This window comes from Monodelphis domestica, chromosome 4 (genome assembly GCF_027887165.1).
Source record: "Monodelphis domestica isolate mMonDom1 chromosome 4, mMonDom1.pri, whole genome shotgun sequence".
NCBI classification, from domain to species: domain Eukaryota; kingdom Metazoa; phylum Chordata; class Mammalia; order Didelphimorphia; family Didelphidae; genus Monodelphis; species Monodelphis domestica.
The window spans coordinates 394,125,643-394,149,723 of NC_077230.1; the positions used below are offsets into that span (position 1 = coordinate 394,125,643).

General features: G+C 45.5%; 2 protein-coding genes across 6 annotated transcripts in view; one reads left to right on the top strand and one right to left on the bottom strand.

Annotated features, from left to right (window-relative positions):
- LOC107649056 (V-type proton ATPase subunit S1-like) overlaps positions 1-16,098 on the bottom strand; it is a 34,571-nt gene extending 18,473 nt beyond the window's left edge. For 3 of the 5 annotated variants that reach the window (XM_056795739.1, XM_056795741.1, XM_056795742.1), the window contains exons 1-2: positions 11,088-16,098; positions 3,037-7,965 (exon numbers count right to left, since the gene is read on the bottom strand). In XM_056795739.1, the coding sequence (XP_056651717.1) occupies positions 14,011-15,438 (1,428 nt within the window). In that variant the 5' untranslated portion in view covers positions 15,439-16,098 and the 3' untranslated portion in view covers positions 3,037-7,965; positions 11,088-14,010. Of the gene's footprint in view, positions 1-3,036; positions 7,966-11,072 lie in introns of all 5 variants that reach the window. The other 2 variants (XM_056795740.1, XM_056795743.1) reach the window with 2 other exon arrangements.
- The window catches only part of CASP9 (caspase 9), a 35,114-nt gene continuing 25,339 nt past the window's right edge, over positions 14,307-24,081 (top strand). The window contains exons 1-3 of the mRNA XM_001377622.4: positions 14,307-14,557; positions 16,250-18,813; positions 22,899-23,118. Of these exons, the coding sequence (XP_001377659.3) occupies positions 18,682-18,813; positions 22,899-23,118 (352 nt within the window). The 5' untranslated portion in view covers positions 14,307-14,557; positions 16,250-18,681. The remainder of the gene's footprint in view (positions 14,558-16,249; positions 18,814-22,898; positions 23,119-24,081) is intronic.

Below are 24,081 nucleotides of genomic sequence, written 5' to 3' on the forward strand. Positions count from 1 at the left end.
CCAAATGGATAGAGCACTGGTCCTAAAGTCCAGAAGACTATTCTTCCTGTGTTTAAATCTGGCCTTAATAGCTATGTGACCCTGGGCAAATCATTTAACCCTATTTGCCTCAGTTTACCCCTCTGTAAGATTGGGTGGAGGGGGCAGCTGGGTAGCTCAGTGGATTGAGAACTAGGCCTAGATACAGAGGTCCTAGGTTCAAATCTGGTTTCAGACACTTCCCAGCTGTGTGATCCTGGGTAAGTCACTTAACCCTGACCACTTTTCTGCCTTGGAATTAATATATAGTATTGATTCTAAGGTAGAAGGTAAGGGCTTAAAAAAGTGGCAAATCACTCCAATATCTTTGTCAAGAAAATCACAAATGGGGTCACAAAGGGTCACACACAACTAAAAGGATTGAACAACAAATGCCATTACAAATTAATAAAATAATAAATCTGTAACATTTCTATTGTATATTTCCAAAATATAGTTTAAAAGGCTTCTGTAACAGCTACATTTTAGTAAAATTTTAGAGGGTTACAGCAAGGATTAAGATTAAGTTCCAATAGTCCAGGCCTCTTTCCCCTTTCTGGAGTGTGATTAGATTCTAGTAGAAGATGATTTCACTTACTGGAGAATAAGTGAAAAACTGGAGAAGCCAGTTTTTGAAATGATTAGGTAAATTAGTAGCTAAGCCACCTAAACTGAAATAAACTTTGCAACTCACAAAGTGAAAATTTGTACCAATTAGTCTGGTATTATATAAGAAAATGGCATGAGAGAAGGTCTAGGTAAGTAGAAAAGAGAAAAATGGGTGGAACTTCAAAGCAAATTAAAGTCATTTAGCACTAACTTCCTGAATGTAAGGTAACAAAGGTTTTGATGCTTGATAAAAGCTTGAAAAAAAAAAAACCCTTATGTTCTGAGTTAGAATCAATACTGTGTATTGTTTACAAGGCAGAAGAGTATTAAGGGCTATGCAACTGGGGTTAAGTTATTTGCCAAGTAACAGCTAGGAAGTATGGGATCAAATTTCGACACAGGTCCTACTCCAGGCTTGGTGCTCTATCCACCGTGCTACCTAGCTGCCCCTATATACACTTACTTTTAACTAAAATATAGTTACACTTACTGTAGGGGAATATGGCTATGAGAAACCAGTCATAGAAAGCAAAGATCAATACAAGAAACCTGTATTATGCCCAAAGAGGAGAAATGTCACAAAAAACCTGTATGAACAGTTTCAAAGTGAATGACTGAATAAGGACAATTGCCACAATGACAATATTGTATAAATAATGAACTTTTAAAGCCATAGCAACTCAAATCAACACAAGGATAAACCACATCTAAAAAATTCGTGATGAGACATTTTATCTATCAGTCAAGAGAATGGGGCAGACTACACATTTTCCCCTTTATTTTTTTCTGCACAAGAACAATGGGGGAATTTGCTTATCATGTCAATACATATTCATAATGGGTTTTTGGTTTTCTTGTCTTTTCAATATGTAGGATGTGGTTAGAGGGAAGTAGAAAAACCTGAACTGATAATAAAATTACTTAAAAAAAAAGGAATAACACTTCTTGGCCACCTAAAAAGAACCCTGAAGAATGTCTTTTGTTACACTTTGCAAGTTTCCTTTTTTCTTACTTCCCTGGGGATTAGGATAGTGGAGTATTTGGAACATGGGCAAAGAGGATGAGTTCTGGGCTTGACGGATTCCTCTTTGGTTCCCAGACTGTCCAGACCAACAACTGACAGTTCAATTGAGTAGCATATTAGTAAGTCAGCCTTCTCAAGTATCCCCTAGCATTAACAGTTGCCCTCTTTTGATATTTTTGCTCCTCTGCAAGCCAAAGTGAGCTGAAACCACAACATTTTAAAATGTGAATTTCTCCTCTTAGTTTTGAGATTAGGAGCCTATTCTCATTTGATTATATGTAGTTTCTAATTCATCAGACCCAGTCCCTTTACAGTTATGAAAATTAAGGCCAAATGGGAGAAGTTACATTGGACAAGGGCCAAGGGGGATTAAATCACAGATTAAGTCCTACTATTCCAAACTCATATTCTGTCCATCATGTTTAGCTACCTAACTAATCATGGGCATGATTTTACTAGAATGAGGATAAAATACCAAAGAATGATGTTTTAAGCATAGTCATGGTCTCATATCAGGCTGTATGAAAATATGAAAGCTAATATTTCCTAGCACAGCAAAAATTGGATGGGGAAAGGAACTTCATAGTCACATATGGTAATCCTGAACAGACATTAAGAAGGGGGGCCGATTAAACAGCCTAGAGAACACTCTGAGATTTCCAAGATCTTGTTTTCTTTTCAATTTGGCATGACTGATTGCAGACAGCTCCAAATTGCATTCCTTCTCTTCTACTAGCTAATTTCTCACAAAGGAAAAAAGGAATTCAAGAGGACCGATAATTTTGCCACTCCTTTATTTCATTCGGCTGCACTAAAATAGCACCGCTCATAGGCCCCGAATGGCAGGAGTCTCAGAGGTAGAAACACAAGCCAAATGAATTGGACATTTAAAGGGGCACCAACAATGAGCAGGCCCAGTGGCCCTGCTCACTCTCGCATATATCGTCAGCAAATCGAATTGGCCAAGTCACTTGTTCCTGCAGGTAAATCGGCTCCACTTCAGAAGGTGCAGGAGCTCTGGGCTACTTCGGGGCCCTTAGGACTAGAGTCCCGGGGAACATACTGCCGGAACATTACCTTCCTCAATGAGCTCCCCGCCCCAGAGGCCATTTGAAAGGGAGAAAAGAGGAAGAGGATAGCTCCATCCTACTGCCCCAGACGGAAGCAGAGGCCCTAGGAGCTGCCAGGGCAGCGGGATGCAGTGGTTCAGCTAGATAAGACCGCTCTCCCCCACTCTGAATGTCCCCCTTAAGACAAGGCCTCAGTTTCTCGTGCTGTGGATCGTCCTTGGCAGCAGGCTCAGTATCCCGGAAGGTTGGGGATCTACACAGGCCCAGGCCCATAAGGGCAAGGCGTGGCCCTGCAAGGTCCGAGGACCACTTTACCTTACTCGGGAGCCGGATCCTGGTCCTCACCCTCAGGAGCAGTTACAGGGAAGGCAGAGTTCCAGGGTGGTACGGCAAGGACTGCACCACCCATCGTCCAGTCGTCCAGCCCCTCCTTGGCCAGCAGGAACGAGCGCACCAGGGAGGCCTTACAGTTAGAAGAGGACGGGCGCGGCTCGGCACGTGACTACTTAAAGGAACCGCTCCCGGATTCACCACACTAGTCTTCTTGACGGCGATACGGCTTGAGCCTCGACAGTCGCCGTCCGCCACTCAGACAGGAAGGAAATCTGCACGCAACACGCTCCTCTCCCTTTGAGCCCCCCACCAGTGACGTCGCCGTGGACACGAAGCACGACTCTTTGACCTTACCCCAGAGGGCCTCGCCTGGCCAACAAGACCGCTGCTACGAACTCTCTAGCGAGGAGGAGCGAACGCGGGGCATGCTGGGTCGGACCATCTTGGAGGACTGTTCTTCTACTTAGCAACAGAGTACTCCCACCCGCCCATTCTTCACTCTCCATGGGCTGGGAGGACCAGCATTCAGGGATGTCTGAGAGAGGGCCCGCCCCTGGTGACGTCAGACGCCCAACCTCCGATGGATCTATAAGCGCTCTCGGGGAAGCCAGAGTCAGGCATGCCTGGTCCATTCCGGGGTCACTGACGCGGGGCAGGGAAGAGAAGGCCAAGGCCACGGAGACCGGCCCTCCTTAGGCCCGGAGGAAGGAAGGTCTGCATGTGCCTCTGTTTCCTCACGTGTCCCATGAGGATGCTCTGTGTAAAGGGCCTGGCAGAGAGGAGGTGCTATGCCAGTGTGCATTCTCTCCCTCTCTTAGGGCTTCCCCCAAAGGGGGACGGAAAGAACCAAGACCATAGACACAAGAACTGGGTAAGAACAGGTCCTTTATTCTAGTGCAGAAAAGAAGTCTAGACACACACAAGAATCACAGCACAAACTCAAGGAATTAACAAGAGAACTAGAGGTGCAATACAGTGGGAGGCCAAGAGGAAGCCTCTTCTGAGAAGGAAGGGTTTGTACAGGCATTTTACATTTCATCTTGGTTGGGCCAGGAGCCAGATTCTCCATCGAAGCTTTCCTTACCAGGCAACACTCTTACTTAGTGGAAAACAAGGTGCTACACCCATGGGCCTCTCCTAACTCTTACATCTTCCAGTCCAAAGATCAATCCAGTTGATGGATACATTGAAACTCATTTACACAAGATGATGAAAGGATACACACTCATACCCACCCACCCACTCAAACTCACATGTCACCCACACCAAGCCTCAGACAGCTATACACACATCCACATCCCTTTCAATAGAGATGCCACACACATCCACACACACACCTCACACACACACACAATCATACAGTAGGTATGGCCTTCCGGCCATATGGAGGCCAGGTGGGAAACAGGACAACTAACTGTCCCTCTTCCCACCCAACTCTGGGGACCCAGCTGGAACCATTCTATGAGGATTCACAGTGGGGAAGGAAATTAGCCCTTTTCTAACTAACCGATTCTACTGAGCTCTTATCTCAGCAGGCAATGAAATAAATCTTTAAACAATTAACAAGTGATTAAAAAGTAATTAAGCTCTCCCAGTTTTAGACTGGTCCTAGATGGCAGACACACACAAAAAAAGCAAACCCTCCCTTAAAGGAGATCTCATATATTTCTCAGTACACATAAGAAAAACACATGGTTGGTGGAAAGTACCCATTTACAGTGCACACACACCTCTCAGAGAATAGTCTCTCCTTGGCTAGAAGCAGGCCCCCAATGATCTGGAAACAGTGATGATATCCCAACTGATGCTCTATACAAACCCCTGTACAAGGTCTCAAGGCAAGCATCATGCAATGCTGGAAGGAGAAGGGATCTCAAGGTTATCTCCCCTCTAGGTAAAGATCAGCAAGGGGAGGTGGAGTTTTGAGGGAGGGATAAAAAATGGAAGCTAATAGGAAGAGAGAAAGGGTTTGAGGAGCAGTGCTGGCCCCTTCCCCTCAAAAGAGGCCTTTGGTCTATCAATGGACTGATGAGCTACACTTCTCCATCATAGAGGAGTTTGGAATGGAAAAGAGATTCAGCTCCTGCCTCTTCTGAAGGTCAGCAGAGACTTCTGGGGTCCCTGCACAAGGGATGGGTTGCTGCAGAAAGTCCAAGGGATCCAAGGCCAAGCTCTCTTAACACATTTACTTTTAGTGTCCCCAGGGGAGGCCCATTTCAGTAGATTCAGAATTGGAACACATGGAATCAAACCTTGACAGACATGTGAACCAAAGTCCTCATTCCTGGACCCAGAAGAGGCCCTTAATAAAGCTCTGTTGAAATGAATTAAGTGGGAGAGAGATGATTGGGTCTGGATGAGACTCAAAGGAAACATCAGATGAGGAGGAAGGAGAGAAAAGTGACAAGACAACTTCCTGGCAGACCTGCAGTGGAAGGGAAGAGGAAAGGAGGCAACAAACAAGACTGAAAACCCTGGTGTGGGCCACTCCATCATGGGACCAGGAACAGTCCTCCTCAGGTAGTCATCAAGCTGGAGGCCATCCTGCCTGGGACAGAATCTTCCCTGACCTCAGGCTCTGCTGCTGAGACCCAGGACAGCTGTCCCACTTACAGGCTTCTGTGCCCTGGAGAACTGCCAGGCCTTGACAAATGCATCAGGGGATTCTAGCTGGACTAGGAAGAGGAAAGGTCACACAGGGTAAGAGCAGGGTAGGCATGACCCTACAGCCAAGGGGAGGCCAGGTGCAAGAGGGGTCAGTCACTACCCACCTCTGGGGACCCAGCTGGAACCAGGTTACATGATTCACAGAGGGAGAGGAGGAAAACACTTTTGAGGTATCTGCGCCTACTGAGCTCTTCTGGCTCAGTAGAGAACTAAGGGCATTTCTGTCCATCAGCAGTTAGAATAATCCTGGTAGCTAGTACTTACACAGCTGTCTAATGTATGCAAAGCACTTCACATTTGATCCTCACAACCACCCTGTGAGGTAGGTGCTAGCATTCTGCCCATTTTACAGATGAGCAAACAGAGCTGAAAAAAGACTTAAGAGACTTCTCCAGGGTCACACAGCTAGTATGTATGTATGTGTGTGTCAGAATTTGAAGTTAGGTCTCTCTGAACCCAAGTCCTTAGGATACTTGGTTGCCTCTAAAATAAACTAGCATTTAGCAGCAGTCACTATGTGCCAAGCACTGGGGGGAATTCTGGGGGTTAAAAAACATAAAAAGGAGAACTAGTCCCTGCAGTTGACCACACACATAGATCAGAATACATACACAAAAGGAATACAGAGAAGGGACTTATATATACAGTGTCAATCCCTCATGGATGAGATCAGTTTGTCCAGAAGTGGGTCTTCCAAGCTCCCATAGGTGGGCCCCTGGCTGTAGACAGACAACTTGCCCACCCACTGTCACATCCATGATACACACAAATAGGAAGGGCAGCATCCAAGGATCTTAGACTTGGAAAGGATGAAGGGCCCTCTGGCCAAGGATTCCACCTCAATGTTGTTTTTTCTTTCCTTCAATTCATACCTTCTTAGAATCAATACTGTGTATTGGTTCTAAGGCAGAAGAACAGGAAGGTCTAGGCTAGAGATGGTGAACCTTTTAGAGATGGAGTTCCAGGCCCAGGTCCCTGCCCTTTACCCCACAAAGGAGAGGGAGGCAGCACTCCCACTGGGTTGTTGGGCAGAGGGGCAGGGGATAGGAAAAAATGTTGTCAGGCATGGTGGAGAGGGGGAAGGGAGTCCCTCTGCTCTTCTAGTAACAAACTCTGGGTGTGGGGCTTTGGCATCTGTGCCACAGATTTGCCATTACTGGGCTAGGCAATGGGAGTTAAGTAATTTCCCCAGGGTCACACAGAAAGGAAGTGTCTGAGGCCAGATTTGCAGCCAGGGCCACCTGATTCTAGGCCTAGTTCTCTATATACTGAGCCACCCAGCTACCCCTCATCTTAAAAGAAGGCCTATGCCTGCAAATCTGGGGAGTCACATGGCAAAGGGGGTGGGAGAGCTGGATGCTTCAGGGGGCACCTTTCACTGTGTTACACAGCACTCTTATACAGAGTGGTCCTGGGTACAAGGCAATGACCAGACAGTTTCAGGAAGGGGTTAAGGAGAGGGTTCTAGTCAGTACAGGCTGGGCCATGCAGTCCAGCTGGAGCCAGTCAGATGGGGCACTGGAGCTCCACAGGCCAGGGGGCCCTCAGGCCTCTTCTCTGCTTGTTGCAGGGCACAGAGAGGGCCTGGCCTGAATAGGATATGTCCAGCTCCAGGTCACTTGTGGCAGTGCTGAGGACCAGGTTGGCAGGCCCCCCAACAGCTGTCCCCTCCAGCTCTCTAGACAACAGAGAACACCCCCCCTTCCACCCTGGAGGTGACACAGAAATGAGCAACTGTAGAGACTATTTTTTTCTGATGGGAGCCTGGATATCCCCTGACCTGGGATGTCTCTGTGTCATTGTTTGGGGGGCTGAGAAGGTGGGGAGACTGCCCTCAGGATGGGCTGGCTCCCTCCCCTCAGCAGCTGGGCAGAGCGCGTGGTGTTCAGCTTCAGCTCCCTCATGGTGGTCTGTTCCACATGGTGAGGGCTGGCTTCCAACTTCTGGGTCACCTAAGAAGTCAGGGTGGCAGCTGCAGACCAGTGCACAGCAGGCACCACCAAGGAGCTTTGGGCCATCCTCCACTCTGGGGGGCTACCTGACTCTCTTGTTGACAAAGAGCCAGCCATAGGCAGGATAAAGGAATCAAGCCTTGGCTTGTCCTGCAGGAAGAGCAGCAGCTCAGTGTGGGGGATCTTCTCAAACCTGACCTATAGAAGTGGCCTTTCCAAAGGTTCTTCAGGTGCCCCAGTGTCAGTCTTCCAAAGCTGGCCTTCCCAGGACACTGGCCAGTCAATGGAGTTCCTGTAAAGAAATGGCAATATTAAGGCAGGAAAGACTTCACACAAGGTCATCCTTAGACTGTACAAGAGCTAAGTCTTAGAGCTCAGTTTGCTTTTCTGACACCACAGAAGATAATGCCCAGATGTTTAGGTAGTTTGCCAGATCCCACATCCCATTTCTCTTAGTGGAATGAGCAGCTTCTCTAATTAAAATGCAGCCCCCCCCCCCACCCATAAACAAGTGTAACTATGAAGCTAATGAACAATGGCTGGGGCAAGAGGAAGGAGCTGCCTGAGGGACCTGCCTGCCTCCCCACACTAGAGCTGGGCTGGAGCCTCACCATGTTCACCTGCACAATGTCCTTCCTCCCATGGATACTGTGAGGGACCAAATGTCATGGGGCATAGGAAGCCCCAGAGTCATGGCAATTTGTATTCCAGACCCCTTGGCAGAGGCCTCTGCACTGCTAGGCTTGTAGCCTTCTCAGGAAGCTGCAGTCACATTTTCTTTCATGGCTTCCTTTTAATCACTTTCCTAAGAATAAAGAGCTCCCATTCTCAGGGAGTTTTTATTCAGGGCTTGCTAGAGTATGCTATACCAGAAGATTAGTACCGAGATTGATTTTCTTCCCATCTCAGTTACAACCAAGTAAAGGCAAGCAGCATTGGGGAAAATGCTTCATTCACTAGGAAAGAGAAGTTGAACAGATAAGATTGTTGTGGGGAGGACAGGGGATCAGGGATTGAAAGTTGGAAGCTTGACCTCCTCAGACACTTTAAGTTTCTGACCTTGCATTTCTAATCCTCAACAGCCTTGTTTCATGTGAAAGTACAACTTGAACATTAGTTTCACATATATGGAGGCAGTGAATTAGGATTCATTTTTTTGGAAAAGGCAGGAAATTAAAAAAATTTATTTAGCAGGAAGTTTTTTTTTTTAAAACCCTTACCTTCTGTCTTGGAGTCAATACTGTGTATTAGCTCCAAGGCAGAAGAGTGGTAAGGGCTAGGCAATGGGAGTCAAGTGACTTGCCCAGGGTCACACAGCTGGGAAGTGTCTGAGGCCAAATTTGAACCTAGGACCTCCCGTCTCTAGGCCTGGCTCTCAATACACTGAGCTACACAGCTGCCACCTTAGCAGGAAGTTTTGTTGATAAAGATGTCTTTTCTAAAATATATAGGGAATTGATCAAATTTCTGGGAATAATAGTCATGCTATGCTCCCCGGAGAAATCATCAATGTATAAGAATGTGTATCTTTAAGAGGAAGAAATTCAATCCATCATTATTCATATGGAAAAAAATGTTCTAAATCACTAATACTTAGAGCAATGTATATGGAAAGGTCTATGAAGTATCAGATTGGTTAGTAGATTAAGAGAAAGGGAAAATGAAAAATACTGGTACTTATGAGAAAAGTGTTGTAGGACTTGTGAATTAGGTCAATAATTTTGGATAGCAATTTGGAAAAATGGCCAAAAAAAACTATGAAATTGTATAAGAATTTGATCCCAAATGGATATATGGACGTCTGCACCCCACAAATAAAAATTTAAGGAGGAAAATGTAGAAAAATAATCATAATAATCCTTTTTGTGGTGGCAAAGGAATAACATGGGTATGAGTGAACAAGTTATAGTATATAAGATGTCTCTAGGTTACTTAGAGGATAGAGAGCCAAGCCTGGAAATAGTAGATTCTGGGTTCAAATATGACTTCAGATATGTCCTAGTCATTTAACCTCAATTTCCTAACTTTACTGATATTCAACCTTGGAAATGATAGTATTGTTTGTAAGAAAGAAGGTAATGGTTTAAAAAAAATTATGGTACACAAATGTGATGGAATACTAATGTGCTAAAAGAACTGTTGAATGGAGGGTTTGAGGAAAGCCAGGGAAGATGCCTATGAATATAGAGTTATAATGAACTTTAAAGACAGTACAGTATTTCTGATCAACACAGGGAGCAGGTACAATTCCAAAAAACTGATTCCACATAATTTTGTGGAAAATGTGAGAAAACTGATAGACGTAAGAGTGCAGAATGAAGCATGTATTTCTTTTCTTTATTTTTTTAGGCCATGGCAAATGGAGGGTTTTGTTAAGAACCACTATAAAGATTAATAATGTTTTTCTTCTCTTATCAACAGTTGGGGGAAAAAGGTAAAGAAAACTAAGATCAAATGGGAGAAGTGACATTAGATCAAGGCCTCTCAGGGTTTAAGTTAGAAAATAGGTCCTCCAATTCCAAAGTTTGTGTCCTGTCCTTCAAAGTGGGTCCCTGTTCATAGACATCCCTTTAAAGGGATAAGAGAAGGAAGAAGATCAAAGAGTGGTATGTTATAAGGTGAGATGTGGTCTCACATTAGACTATGTAGAAATATGGCTGCCTATACTTCCCAGCACAGTAAAAAATGAAAAAAGAAAATGAATCTTCATTCAACCTCATAGTCACATTGGACAATCTGGAACAGACCTCCAGAAGAGGGAGCTGATTAAACTGTGCAGAGAACAAACTGGGATTTCTGAGGTCTGATTGCTTTTCAAATTGGCCCGGCTGGCTATGGACAGCTCTCAATTGCATTCCTTTTCTTCAGCTAGCTAATTTCTCCGAAAGGAAAAAGGAATTTAAGAGGTCGGATAACTGCCACTCCTTCCTTATTTCTATCAGCTGCTGTAAGATATCACCTGTTATAGGCCCCAATGGCAGGAACCTCAGAGGCAGAACACAAGACACAAATGAGTTGGGTATTTAAAGGGGCACCAACGGGGAGGTACACAGAGGGGCCCAGAGGCCCTTTCACTCGCACTCGTTGTCAGTAAATGGAATTGCCTCGTCACTCCCTTCCTGCGGGTGACCCGGCTCCAATTCAGAACAAGCCGGGGCTCTGGGCCTCTTCGGGCCACTCAGGACCAGAGACCCGGTGACCACATCGCCGGTGTCACCTTTCCCAAAGGGCTCCACACCCGGGAGGCCATTTGAGAGAAAGAAAAACAAGGGACCAGCCGGTTCCCAGGAGGTCACTTTTGGCAGAAACTGAAAGCAACTCTCCCCTTGAACACTCCCAGCTCCTTCTTCCCTCCCCCTATCCCCGGCTGCCCTAGGAGGACGCGTCAGGAGCCCAGACCTGAGGGGTACACACATTAGCGGGTGGCCGTGTCCTCCAGGAAGGTCTTCAGACAACAGGAAAGGCTCTCTTGGGGCCTAACCCAGGCAAAGAACTCGGGGGTCCCCTCCCAAGACTGGGCCTCAGTTTCCTGCCCTGACGCTCGCCCTTGGGGCTCCGGATTCCTCACTGCTGGCAGCAGGAATCGCATCTCAACAGAAGAGGGTCCAGGACTAACCGCTAGTCCTTTCTTACCGGTTACCAAGGTCGTGGTCAGGGACCAGAGAATCCTGGACGACTGCGCGGCGGCGCGGCGGCGTGGCGGCGTAGGGAGGCAGGGCAGAGCGCCGCAGGGCGTAGCACGTGACTCCTTAAAGGGCTCGCGCCCGGATCCGCATCACCGGTCTGCTCAACCGCACTGCAGCTGAACCCTCGTCAGCCGCCGTCTCTTACCCTTCGGAAAGGGGCTCCACATGCTCCGCCTCTCCCCCCTTCCCCTCTACTCAGCGCCGTCGCTATGGATACGGAGTGAGACTCGGAGGCCTTACCCAAGAGACCAGGGCCGGGTCATCAAGAGGGCCGCTAAGTGCTTCCTAGCTAGGAGGAGGGAACGCGGGACCTGGGGCATTCCGAGAACGGTTCTTCTGCCTAGCTACAACCACAGTTTCTTCCCCACCCCCTTTTGCATACCCCTTTCTAGGAGAGGCCAGACTCTCCCAAGAGATGTCTGGGAAAGCGGGGGGAAGGAGTGCCCAGTCCCTGGTGACGTCAGACCCCTCCTTCCTCTGGTCCTGGAGAAGCCGGGCTTTCTAGGTTTTCCTGAGACTTCAGAGGTGATGACCTCCCGTCGTAGCGAGAGGAGCCCTTTACATTCCCTCTATTATCACTAGTCATTTAAGCTTCTAGAATCCATGGGGTGTTGCGTGCTTTTGGGTTGACCCTCTCCCGAGAGGGGGCTTCCTTTTGTCCCCTTCACAGATTATGTGCCATCCTCCTCCCTCCAGATTCACAGGGGGATCCTTCCATTTATATCTAACACTAGGATTTTCAGAAAGATGAGGGAGGAGTTAAACAATGATACTCAGTGTAAAAACAATTATCTGGTATGAAACATTGTTTATTCCTACTATGAAAGAATTGCTGCACATGAAATAATCACAGTTCACAGTCACAGAACAGGTATAAAAGCAATAAGGATTTATGTTATAACTAGTTATATTAAGAGGCCAACATTTAAGTTTCAGCATAATAAACTGTATTTTGTGCTAAATTAACATACCAGTGTTTCATATTTCATAGAATTCCACACTTTACAACCATTTCTAGCCCTCCTTTGTTGGTAACAAGTGTCAGGATTGGACCAGACCTCTTGCCTTTGTCCACACACACTCTTGGAGGTAGCAGCTTCCCAGGTGATGAACTCCCTGTTTTTGGAAACAGTTAACAGCTACACTTATATGCTTCTGGTAACTTTTGGAATTCAAAGCCGACTTAGTCCTGGACACATGCACCAGGGGATACTCTACAAAGATTAAGTAAGTACAAACACCAAATACAAGGACGGCCACATCATGACCGCATGGGGGCCAGGTGTGAGAGAGGGCATTTGCCCTTTTTCACACCCAACTCTGGGGACCCTGCTGGAACCACTCTGTGGGGTTCACAGTCAGGAAGGAAGAAAGCCCTTTTTATCTCCCTGAGTCTCCTGAGCTCTTATGGCTCAGCAGACAAGAAGGGGAATCTTTAATGAATAAAAAAGCATTTATTAAACCTCATTTATTAGCCACCATACTAAGTGCTGGGGGTAAATAATATCAATTTCTTTTGGAGAGTAAATATATAAATCAGTCCAAACAAGATAAATACTGGTTCCATGGAAAGAAACCATCAATCATGCAAAGTCCTCATTCATCTGACCTAAAGCCATCCAGTAAATTAGGCAGAGAATATCTGGACTTATATAACCTTTCTTACTCATTTTATCAAGATAGAGTCATAGGATCTTAGAGCTGAAAGAGATGTCATCTGTTTAAATCTATTCCCTGAACTATCTTCTTAACAATGTACCCCAAAGTAGTAATCCAGCCTTTGCTTATAAATCTTCAAGGAGGGGAAACCCATTACCTCCTGACTGGGAACATTGGGAGGAAAGAATAAGAGCAGGCAGACAGCATGAAGGCAAAGGGGTTTAAATAGATTTGGTGTTTTCTCCAACCCCCACTCCCTAAATGATTTTTTATTTTTATATAATGATAAAACAATCCTTATAGTGGACCTTGATTATGGGAATTGAAAGAGGGTATTAACTGGAGTCTCCCTTCTCCATGCCAGCAAGGATTCATTGTCTTAAGGTATTTCTGAGACTCAGAGCCAAATTCTCTTCTGCATCTTTTTTTTTTTCAAGCCTTCCAGATTTCCACTGGGCGATACTTGTTATGGGCAATGGTTAGGAAGGGAAGGGAAAGGAGATGGAAACCAATATGGTACAGCAGAGAAATTAGTAATTTAGAAATGAAGGTCATGGATTCCCATCCTATTTTTCTCTTTTACTTACTAGGTGTATGACCTTGGGATACCACTTAACTCCTTTGGGTCTCTATTTCCTCCCCTGTGAAATTCGGGAGTCATATTAGATGGCCTGTAAGATCCTTCTCAGCTCTAGATCTATTAACTCTGCCTATGGATGCTCCTCAAATAGGCAATAAGACAACTGCCTCTCCTTGAGAGCAAGATCCCCTTCATTTTTGTTTTTGTGTCCCCAGCACTAGGCACAGAGGAAGCACCTCATAAATGCTTACTAACTTAGAAGGGAGAGGTGAGGAGTTAGGCAGGATAATATACATAGGGAACCCTAGATACTGAGGAAGAACAAGGTGAAAGCAGAGGCTCTTTGCAAGCCTTTAGGACAAAGGGACCAGGCAAATAGACACACAACTAGAGCTACAATCATCTCACAGCATCAGTCCATAAGAGGCTCAAAGAGGGGGTCCCCTTTGTATTCATCAAATCGGTTGAGGGACTTGAGTTTAAAGATTATATGTACCCCAAAGGTAATACAGAAAAGCATGAAGAGAGAAGAGACCAGCCCCATCCAGATAGCAGGGGAGAAGAAGGCTGCACAGTCACTGGCCCCTGAAAAGCTGCCACCAGACAGGTTGAAGGCTTGGATCTGGAAATCCTGGAGAGTTACACTCCAGGGGGAGAGAAAATCATGAGGCATCAGAATGCCCCATTTGGTGAGGTCACTGCTTACATAATGGCAGTGGTAGGAGTGGGTGCTGGGTGCAATGACCTGCACAGAACTGAAGAAAGCTGTCGAGTTGTGGGTCTTGATCTCGAGCCCCTCCATGATGAACCAGCTCCGGTGTGACCCTGGGTAGAAGTGATTGATCATACTGAACTTCAGCCTCAAGAATGGACCAAAGAGGTTGTTGTAGGTCATCACAAGCTGGGCAGCAGAGTCGTTCCAGCTGGAGCCTGTCAAATTGAGCTCTGGGGCTCCGAAGGTGAGTGATGTGAGGTCTTGTGTCTGTCTGCCATAGCTTACAGTAAATTGTCTGGCCCAGAACAGGATGCGGGGCTCTGTGTCACCATAGCTTACTGGTGGCAGGACTGATGGCCAGGCCGGTTGGGTCTTGTACTCTTGGCTGTCTCCCAGGAGCTGCTGTCCCAGTCCCCCAGACACAAGTGACACATCTCGGGCAATCCTGGAAGGCCGAAGAGCAGTAAGCAAGGCTGTGTAGGGTTTTCCTTCTGCCTGGAGCCTGCTCAGCACCTGCCCAAGGATCTTATCTTGGTCTGCCAGGGCTTCCTTGTGAGCATCCAAGTCAGTGCTAGCCGTTGAGGGTATGTAGACCAGAAGCAGTAGAGGGTGGGTGGTGTTCAGTCTCAGCTCCCTGAGGGATGCCTGATCCACATGCAGAGGTCCTGTACCCAACTTCTGGGTCAGGTAAGAGGTCAAGGTGGCAGCTGCAGACCAGCCCACCGCAGGCAGCACCAAGGAGGAGGGGGCCCCTTTCAGGACCTCCTGTAGGTTGGGGAAAGGGCTCTCGGGCTTATCACCAGGCACCTCACCAAAAGCAGTGAAATCCTCCAGCCTCAGTTTTTCCTGCAGGATCAGCAGTACAGCCTGGGGGCCCTTTTCCAAGATGGGGTCCAGGCAGGAGTAAAGCTCAGGACGAGTGTAGATGTGGCCTTCGTATGGGTTCTCCAACGAGGGCTGCAAATCTGGGATGCTGGACCACAGCAGCAGGGGCACCTGAGGGTCCGAGGCGTCCGCCCGCGGGGCCAGAAGCAGCAGCTGCAGCAGAAGGAGCCCCGGCAGGGACTTGCTCCGCCGGCGCCTGAGGCTGCCTCGCGGCTGCCGCAGGACCGCTGCCCTAGTCATTCTCTCGGCATCTGCAGCCTCTGCCAACCGCCGCCGCCTTTACCGCAGTGCCCATGCAGTGCGCAGCCTCCGGAGCCTAGCGCAGTGGAGACGTTATTGGCAGAATTTGGGACTGAAGTACAGGGGGGCGTGGCTGCGCAGCCTAAGCCGGAGGGAGGAAGGAAGGATGGAGTGGGGGTCCGGGAGGAGGAGGAAAAAAGTGGGGGTCGGGGGGGGGGAGAAGGGACGGCTGCTGGCGTTCCTAGAGATCCTCCCTCTTTGAATGGTGCACGCGCGCGTGTGTGTGTCCTTCAGCAGAGAGACAGAGAGACAGAGAGACAGAGAGAGAGAAGAGGGAGGGAGAGAGAGAGAGAGAGAGAGAGAGAGAGAGAGGAGAGAGAGAGAAAAAGAGAGAGAGGAGAGAAGTGGGGGGGGGAGAGATACAGAGAGACAGAGAGACAGAAAGAAAGGGGAGAGAGAGAGAGAGACAGAAAAGGAGAGAGAGAGAGAGAGAGAGAGAGAGAGAGAGAGAGAGAGAGAGAGAGAGAGAGAGAGAGAGAGAGAGAGAGAGAGAGAGAGGAGAGAGAGAGAAAAAGAGAGAGAGGAGAGAAGTGGGAGGGGGGAGAGATACAGAGAGACAGAGAGACAGAAAGAAAGGGGAGACAGAGACAGAGACAGAAAAGGAGAGAGAGAGAGAGAGAGAGAGAGAGAGAGAGAGAGAGAGAGAGAGAGAGAGAGAGAGAGAGAGAGAGAGAGAGAGAGAGAGAGAGAGCTACCTCTGGGGAGGTAAAACTTTAGATTTGCTTTAATTTTTTGTTTCTTTTATCTTTAGGAAAGTGGACTGTATTTTCCTCTACTCACTGAAGAGTTTTCAATTCCTGAACCCTTTCCCCACCTCCCTCCTTTTCCTGCTGAGGGCCAAAGGGAGGGTTGCCCCAATTGTAGGTAGCAGGTCCTGGTTCTCTGACTCCTCTCTTGAAGCTCTTTCCCTTGCCCAGAGCTGCCTCTCCAGGGTACATAGTTTGATGAAGGATAAGAGAAGGGCTAAGGACAAAGTCCTCGGAATAAACAGCACGAGCATCAGATGATATCCAAGTATGGGTTACATTTTCCAGTTACAAAGAGACTATTACAGAAAATTCTCATAGAAATATATACTAGAATTAACACAGCCAGGACTTCCTGATGGCAAGTTCAGTGCTCTATTCAGTGTATCACCTAACTGCTTTGAAGATATGGAATATAAATGTTATATAATAATCATACACAGGAACAGGAATGCATGAAGGGTTAGGTATAAAGATCAGTGTTGTTCAGTCTTTTTTCAGCCTTATCTCTCTCTTTATGACCCCAGGTCCCACTGGTGTGAATGTGAAATCTCCTACCTCTCTTTTCTGATTATAATAGTATTAGCCTTTGTGATTATTTTCATAATACAAGCATTGGTTTTTGAGTTAATAGTCAAATAATATGGTTTCCTAAGAAAAATACAGTTTAGGGTGGTATTAAATCTTGCAAACAGGCATTTTGACTTTAAGCCTGCAACCTAAAAGTTTCTACCAAGCCCAACACACCCTGCTGCCTGTAAGCACAAGACATTCACTCAGGAGGTGGAGGGCTGCCTTTGGGGTATCTGGCTAGGTGCAATGGCTATGTCAATCTTCTAGTTGCTGACTCCTAACATTAATAGAAATTGTCAACAAAAAATAATTAGCCTCTGACCCCTTATTACAGAGAGCTTGGAAAGGTCAGTCATAATCATAGACATACCACTCATAGTGATTTTTTCTGTACTTTCCAGCTTATTCAGCACTTGTGTCATTAATTAAGACCTTCCTATATGAAAGACTTATTTTCATCTTACTTTAAATTTTGACAGCATTTTCTGTCTTTAATATGACACTATGTTATCAGATTTCTGTGCTTAAAAAAAGGCTATTTCCTAAGGCTTGGGGTCTTTGACCAGAGTCTAGCTTTATTGTGAGACCAGCCATCTCTCAATAAACCTATTATTAGCTTGGAGACTGTATTGATGTGATAATTTTTCACCACATTAGGAGGCAAGTGGATAGAGTGCCAGGCATAGACTGGGAAAACTCAGCTTCCTGAATTCAAATCTGGCCTCAGATACTTACTAGCTCTGTGATGCTGGGCAAATCACTAAACCCTCAGTTTCTTCATCTGTCCAATGAGCTGGAGAAGGAAATGGCAAACTACTCCAATATCTCTGCCAAGAAAACCCCAAATGGGGTCATGAGTTCAGTTTTAGACATGTTTTAAGTTTAAGATGACAATGGGACAGCTAGTTCATGGCATTCTATAGGCCTTTGGAGATAGAAGACTGCAAATATAATTGAGAATTCTGTCTGTAGCAATAATAATGGAATCCATGAGAACTGCTGAGATTACCAAATGAAGGAGTTTAGAGGGAGTAAGTTTAGAGAGAAGAGAGCAGAGGGAAGAGTCTTTTGGGTCACCCAAGGTTAGGGGGAAGGGACCCAGGTGAAGAAGATCAGCAGAAGAAGTCAAGAAGCCTTCAGACAGGCAGAGGGAGAACCAGGAGAAAGCAGTGTCTTAAAGAGGGAGACTGACAATGTCAGTGGCTGCAGAGAGATCAAAAAGGATGAACATTGAGAATAGAGCCATTAAAATTGGCAATTAAGGGATTATTGGAAACTGTGGAGTTTCTGGGTGACTCTGGAGCCTCCCAAAGAAGGGAACTAACCTGGTAACTAAGGAAAGTCAGCAGGACTGCTCAGACACTTAACCAGTGCCATTATTCTAAGGTAATCGAGTTGTGGGAAAGCTTAAATGGGAGGAAGGGAAGGAGAGAGAGTTGGAAGAATGCGGGAAAGAAGGGAAACATTTAAAAAAAGAGGGGAAGGGATAAATGGAGGAGAGGGAAAAGAAGAGCTAGACACAGGAGAGAGGGCAGAGTAGGAGAAGGGAGAGGAGAGAGGAAAGAGTGAGGAGAGAGGGAGGGGAAGTAGGGGAAAGAGGAATGGAAAGGAGGAGAAGGCCAGAGGGAGGAGAAGATGGGTGGCTGGGCGCTGGAATAGAGATCTCCCCAAAGAAGAGCTGAGAAAAGTGGGAGGAGGATGCTTCGGGTCTTAGAGAGGAGAGGCGGGGACTAGTGTCCGATAGGGGAGGAGCAGAGGTGTTTAAACACCCTCAGGGCGGGGCCGGACCCGGAAGCGGGTCTGTTGGTCTCCAGCGTTAGTCTACTGACCTCCTCCCCCGGGCTGGGTGGGCGAAGGGGAGGCCATGGAGGAATCCCAGCGCGAACTCTTCCAGAAGAACCGCCTGCGCCTGGTGTGCGAGCTGCAGGTGGAGCCGCTTTGGGATCTGATGCTGGACCGAGAGCTGTTCACTCGAGACATGATCGAGGACATCCAGGTAGGGAAGAGCTTTGGATCCTTTCCCCAGGTTCCCCTAGGGAACACCGGAGCTGGCAGTGATGTTGAAGCCGGAAAAGAGAACTGGGAGGAAGCCTGGAACCGAGGATTTTGGAACAAAGAAATGAGAATTGGAAGGGAACCTGAAACGGGGGTGTTGGGAACAGAATTGAGATCGCAGAGAGAATGGGGAATAGAGAATATCGGAACCCAGACTTTAAAGGAATTTAGAATCTAGAATGTCAGTTAAAAAGGAATTGAGAGGGGGCAGCTGGGTGGCTTAGTGGATTGAGAGCCAGCCTTCCATGGGAGGCCCTGGGTTCAAATGTGGTCTCAGATACTTCCCAGCTGTGTGACCCTGGGCAAGTCACTTAACCCCCCTTGCATAGCCCTTACTATTTTTGCCTTGGAACCAACACATAGTATTGATTCTAAGACTGAAGGTGAGGGTTTAAAAAAAAAAGGACTTGAGAACTTAGAATATCAGAGCTGGGAAGGGCTTAGAACACAGAATGTCAGAGGCAGGAAGAACTTCTAAAAAGGGGAATGGAAACTTTTTAACAAAGGCTAAATGACTAATTCTTGGGTATGTTATAATGAAGATCCTTTTCAGGGTATGGCTTGGCATTCCTTTGAGCATTAATTCTGTCATTTGAACACAGAATGTCAGAGTTGGGAGAGTCCTTAGAACATAGAACATCTGAGCTAGAAGGGACCTTAAGGATCATCATCTGGTCCAGGGTTCTTAAACTTTGTGATGTCGAGTCCTTTATGACTCTTAAAAATGGCTAAGGACTCCCTTGAGAGCTTTTTGAAATTTAGTGTATTAGAAATGAAAGAATTTTAGCATTTTTATGAAATTAGTTTTGACTCCCTCGGAATGAGTAGATGAGAACAATTTGTTCCCATGGCCATGAAGGCTGCTGAAACAGGCTCTCTGGAGAGCCTAGAGCTTGGTCAGGCATCGAAGACCCCAAGATCCTCCATTGCACACCAGGCCTATGCAAGTTGTCCTTCGTTTTAGCCGGCCACTGGCCTTGGATGACTTTGTACAACTTTTTGTCACTTGGATTCCATTCACACACAAGACATCATCCTGTGATGTCACCGACTCTCTATTCGAAGTATGAACAACTGCAACAGATTTGACTTCAAAGAACCCTGGAAGGATTCTCTGGGACCTCCAGCTGATCTAGTCCAACTCCTTCAGTCTACAGAGGAGAAAACTGCAGTTTCAAGAGAGGAACTCCCCAGTCCATCCCATCACACTGCCTTGCTGTAACCCAGATATCCCAGGATCTAGAATGAACATACCCTTTATTTTGGTCCTTTGCTGTCTCGTCTTCCCTCTCTTTTCCTCTCTTATTAGGATTTATACATCCCGTGTCTTAAAATGACTAATTGAACTTTTAAGCTTTACAAGGTGCTCTCCACAAAGCTGTGAGGAGTAGATAGTACAATCGGCAATATTCTCATTGTATAGTTTATGAAACAGGCTTAGAGAGGTAAAGAAATACCCAGGATCCCAAGATTAAAAGCTGGATTTAGAGACCAACTCCATCATTTAACTGACAAGGAAATAGAACCCCAGAGGAATGAATCCACTTACTGTCCCGAAAGCTAGCTGAAAGGTTAGAGCTGGGTGGGCTTTCTTCTTATGGTTAAGGGTGTATCTATGACACAACTTTCCCCATCAGACCTGGTTGCTCTATCCACTGAGCCTCCTAGCTTCTCCCCAGGTTCTTTTTGAAATCAGGAGAGATGTAAGTTCAGTTCCTGCCTCTAACACTAGCCATGTGATAACTGGAAAGGAATTTAATGTTTTTGAGCCTGGGTTTCCTCCTTTGATGTTGACCTGGTTGGAGCTAAGTGATCCAGGCTCAACCTTGTGGATTCTTCACTCCTTTTCACCTTCTCAGGTCTAACCTGTTGCCAAGAGGCAAGCTCAGGTCCTTTGGAGTCATTATTAAACTTCTGAAAATGTTCCAGGTTGTTTACTTATATTATTATGTTTATTTTGTAAATTATTTGCCTGGTTCTGCTCACTTTGCTCAGTATTACTTCATACAAGTCTTCCCAAGTCTGTAAACTTTTAATTCACCATATTCTATAGTGTAATAATATTGTTATATTCAGATATCAGAATTTCTTTGCTTTTGAAACCATTACCTTCTGTCTTAGAATTGATTCTAAGTATGGATTCCAAGTCAGAAGAGCAGTAAGGGCTAAGCAATGGATGTTAAGTGACTTGCCCAGGGTCATACAGTCAGGAAGTATCTGAAATCAAATTTGAACCCAGAACCTCTTGACACACTATCCACTCTATATCTACTCTTCTACCTAGTGGCTCCACATCTATCATAATTACTTAAGCTGGTCCCCCACTGATAAGCCCTCACTTAACCTTCTTCTTTGACATTATAAAAGTACTGCTATAAGTTATTTTTCTTCATATGGTCCATATACATAAGGCAGAGATATATTGACATCCTTGGGAAATATATTTGGTAGTAGTATTGCTGAGGCAAAGAAAATGCATATTTAGTGACCTTTTTGGTATAATTCCAAATCATTTTCCAGAGTGGTTGGGTCAATTTCCAATTCTCCTGATGGTGTATTAGCATACCGGTAAACTCTTATGCCAAAGGGTAGTGCCCCCTAATTGGCTTTTTGTCAATGTGTCTATCCATTAAATAATTAACAACTTGTTATCTTTGCCAGGTCAAGCCTAAGGGTTATTTTAAGTTGCATTTCTTATTATTAGTGAATTGGATACATTTTTAATAGGATATTGAGAGTTCACAGAGAGTTGGTGAGGTGAACAGAGCACTGGGCCTGGAATCAGCAAGAACTGACCTCAGATGTTTATTAGCTGTGTGAGCCTGGGCAAGTCACTTAACCACTATTTGCTCAGTTTTCTCAGTCGTAAAATGGTAATAAAAATAGCCTGCCAGGAATGTTGAAAGGATCTATTAAAATAATTTTTTAAAGTGTGCCTAGTCCATAGTAGGTGCTTAATTAATGTTTGTACCTTTTATCTTCTTTGCTTTCTTAGAATAAATATTGATTCTAAGGCAGAAGAATGGTAAGGGGGAGACAATGGAGGTTAAGTGACTTGTCCAGGATCACCTAGCTAGGAAGTGTCAGAGGCCAGATTTAAAGCCAGGACCTCCTGTCCCTCCACCTGGCTCTCCATCCACTGAACCACCTAGTGGCTGCCATTCCTTTTCTCTTCTTTCAAAAACTATTTGTTGGATACAGCACCAAACCTGGAGATAGAAAGTCCTGGCTTCAATCTGGCCTCAGACTCTTGCTGTCTGACTGACTCTGGGGAAATCACTTAACCCTAATTGCCTTGCCCCTGTTGCTCTTCTGTCTTAGAATTACTAAATACCAAGACAAGAAGGTACAAGTTAAAAAAAAAAAAGAAATCTTTTTTGCCTCCTTACAAATAATATTTTTAAAAATAAGTGCAATTTCCACAGTCCTGGCAAGTTGGAAAAAGGAAAAAAGATGGAACTTACCAAGTAACTGAAAGATCTATCTCTTTTCTCTGCATTTTATTTTATTTTATTTTATTTTTGGGGGGATAGTAAAAGTCTGACTGTGTTTTATTTTTAATTTTTTATGTTTTTAAAAAATTTAATTTATTTAGTCAATTTAGAACCTTATTCCTTGGTTACAATAATCACAATATTTCCCTCCTTCCCCTCCACACACCCTTCCCACAGCCAACGCACAATTTCATTGGGTATTACTTGTGTCCTTGATCAGAACCCATTCCCATGTTATTGATGTTTGCACTAGGATGATCATTTAGAGTCTACATCCCCAGCCATATCCCCGTGGACCCATGTATTCAATTTTCTCTGCATTTTAAAAACTTTCTCTTATTTATAATTTTAATTATACACAAAGACTATTTTTTTACAATTGTTTTCTGACATTTTATAATTCAGATTCTTCCCTCTCCTTCCTTTCTCAGCTTCTCTGAGGCAATAAATAGTCGTTAGACGTTATACCAGTGCTTTCATATAATACATATTTCCATTTTCTTTTTTCCTTTCTCTGCATTTTTTCAAATAGAGAGCCGGCACTCGGAGAGATCAAGCTCGACAACTGGTCACAGATCTTCAGACACGAGGGAAACGTGCCCTTCCCATATTCATCTCTTGCCTGGAAGCCACTGGCCAGTGGGATCTAGCAGCCCTCCTCAGTGAGAGTAACACGACTCTGACCCAACAGCCGGATCCCATTGACATCAAACCAGTTGAAATGATCAGATCTGGGGGACTAAGAAGTACTGGTAGGTGTTGAAAGATGGGCTAGAATAGCTACTGATATCAGGGAGTGCCTGTTAGGACCCTGAGTTGCCTATGATATGGAGGCAGCTAGGTGGCAAGGTGGAGAGAACATTGGACCTCAAGGATGCCTTGAGTTCAAATCCTGCCTTGGATACTTGCTAGTCTTGTCATCCTGGGCAAATCACTTAACCTCCATCTGCCTCAATTTTCTTAGCTGTAAATGGGGATAACAATAGCACCTATCTCCCAGGATTTTTGTTGAAGATCAAATGAAATCATGATTAAGATCAGCATGGTACAGTGGATGGAACCTTGGGCTTGGAGCTGGAGAAATCATATTTGTGGAACATCTGGGTGGCTCAGTGGATAGAGTGCCAGGCCTGGAGATGGGAGGTCCTGGGTTTAAGTCTGGTCTAAGACACTTGTGACCCTGGGCAAGTCACTTAACCCCCACTGCCCAGCCTTTACCTCTCTTCTGCCTCAGAACCAATACATAGAATTGATTTTAAGACAGAAGGCAAGGGTTAAAAAAATAGAATGCCTTTCACACTTAGGTTTTGCTTGAAGAATGTTGGTCAGAACCTTCTACTTCCTAAGGCAGTCCATTCAACTTTGGGATAGTTCTCATTATTAAAAAAATTCTAGATTAGAAGACACCTAGTTCCTCCTTCGTATGGCAATCCTTCTGAACCTTGAAGACAACTCATGTCTCTTTAAAAAAAAATTATATTATTATGCTTATTTATTTTAAAGGACACTTAAAAAAATAAGAAATCGACACATAAGTTTCCCCAAAGTTTCTTATGTCTCTCTTAAGCCTTATGAAGATCTAAACATATTCCAGCCCTTTTCTTGACCCTCCAATGCTCTCACCATCCCTAAAGAATTAGGGCAACATCTTAAGTACAGGCTCTTTGATCAGAGGAAACACTATATGCTTTTGGGCTTGTTGGTTTGTATCCTCA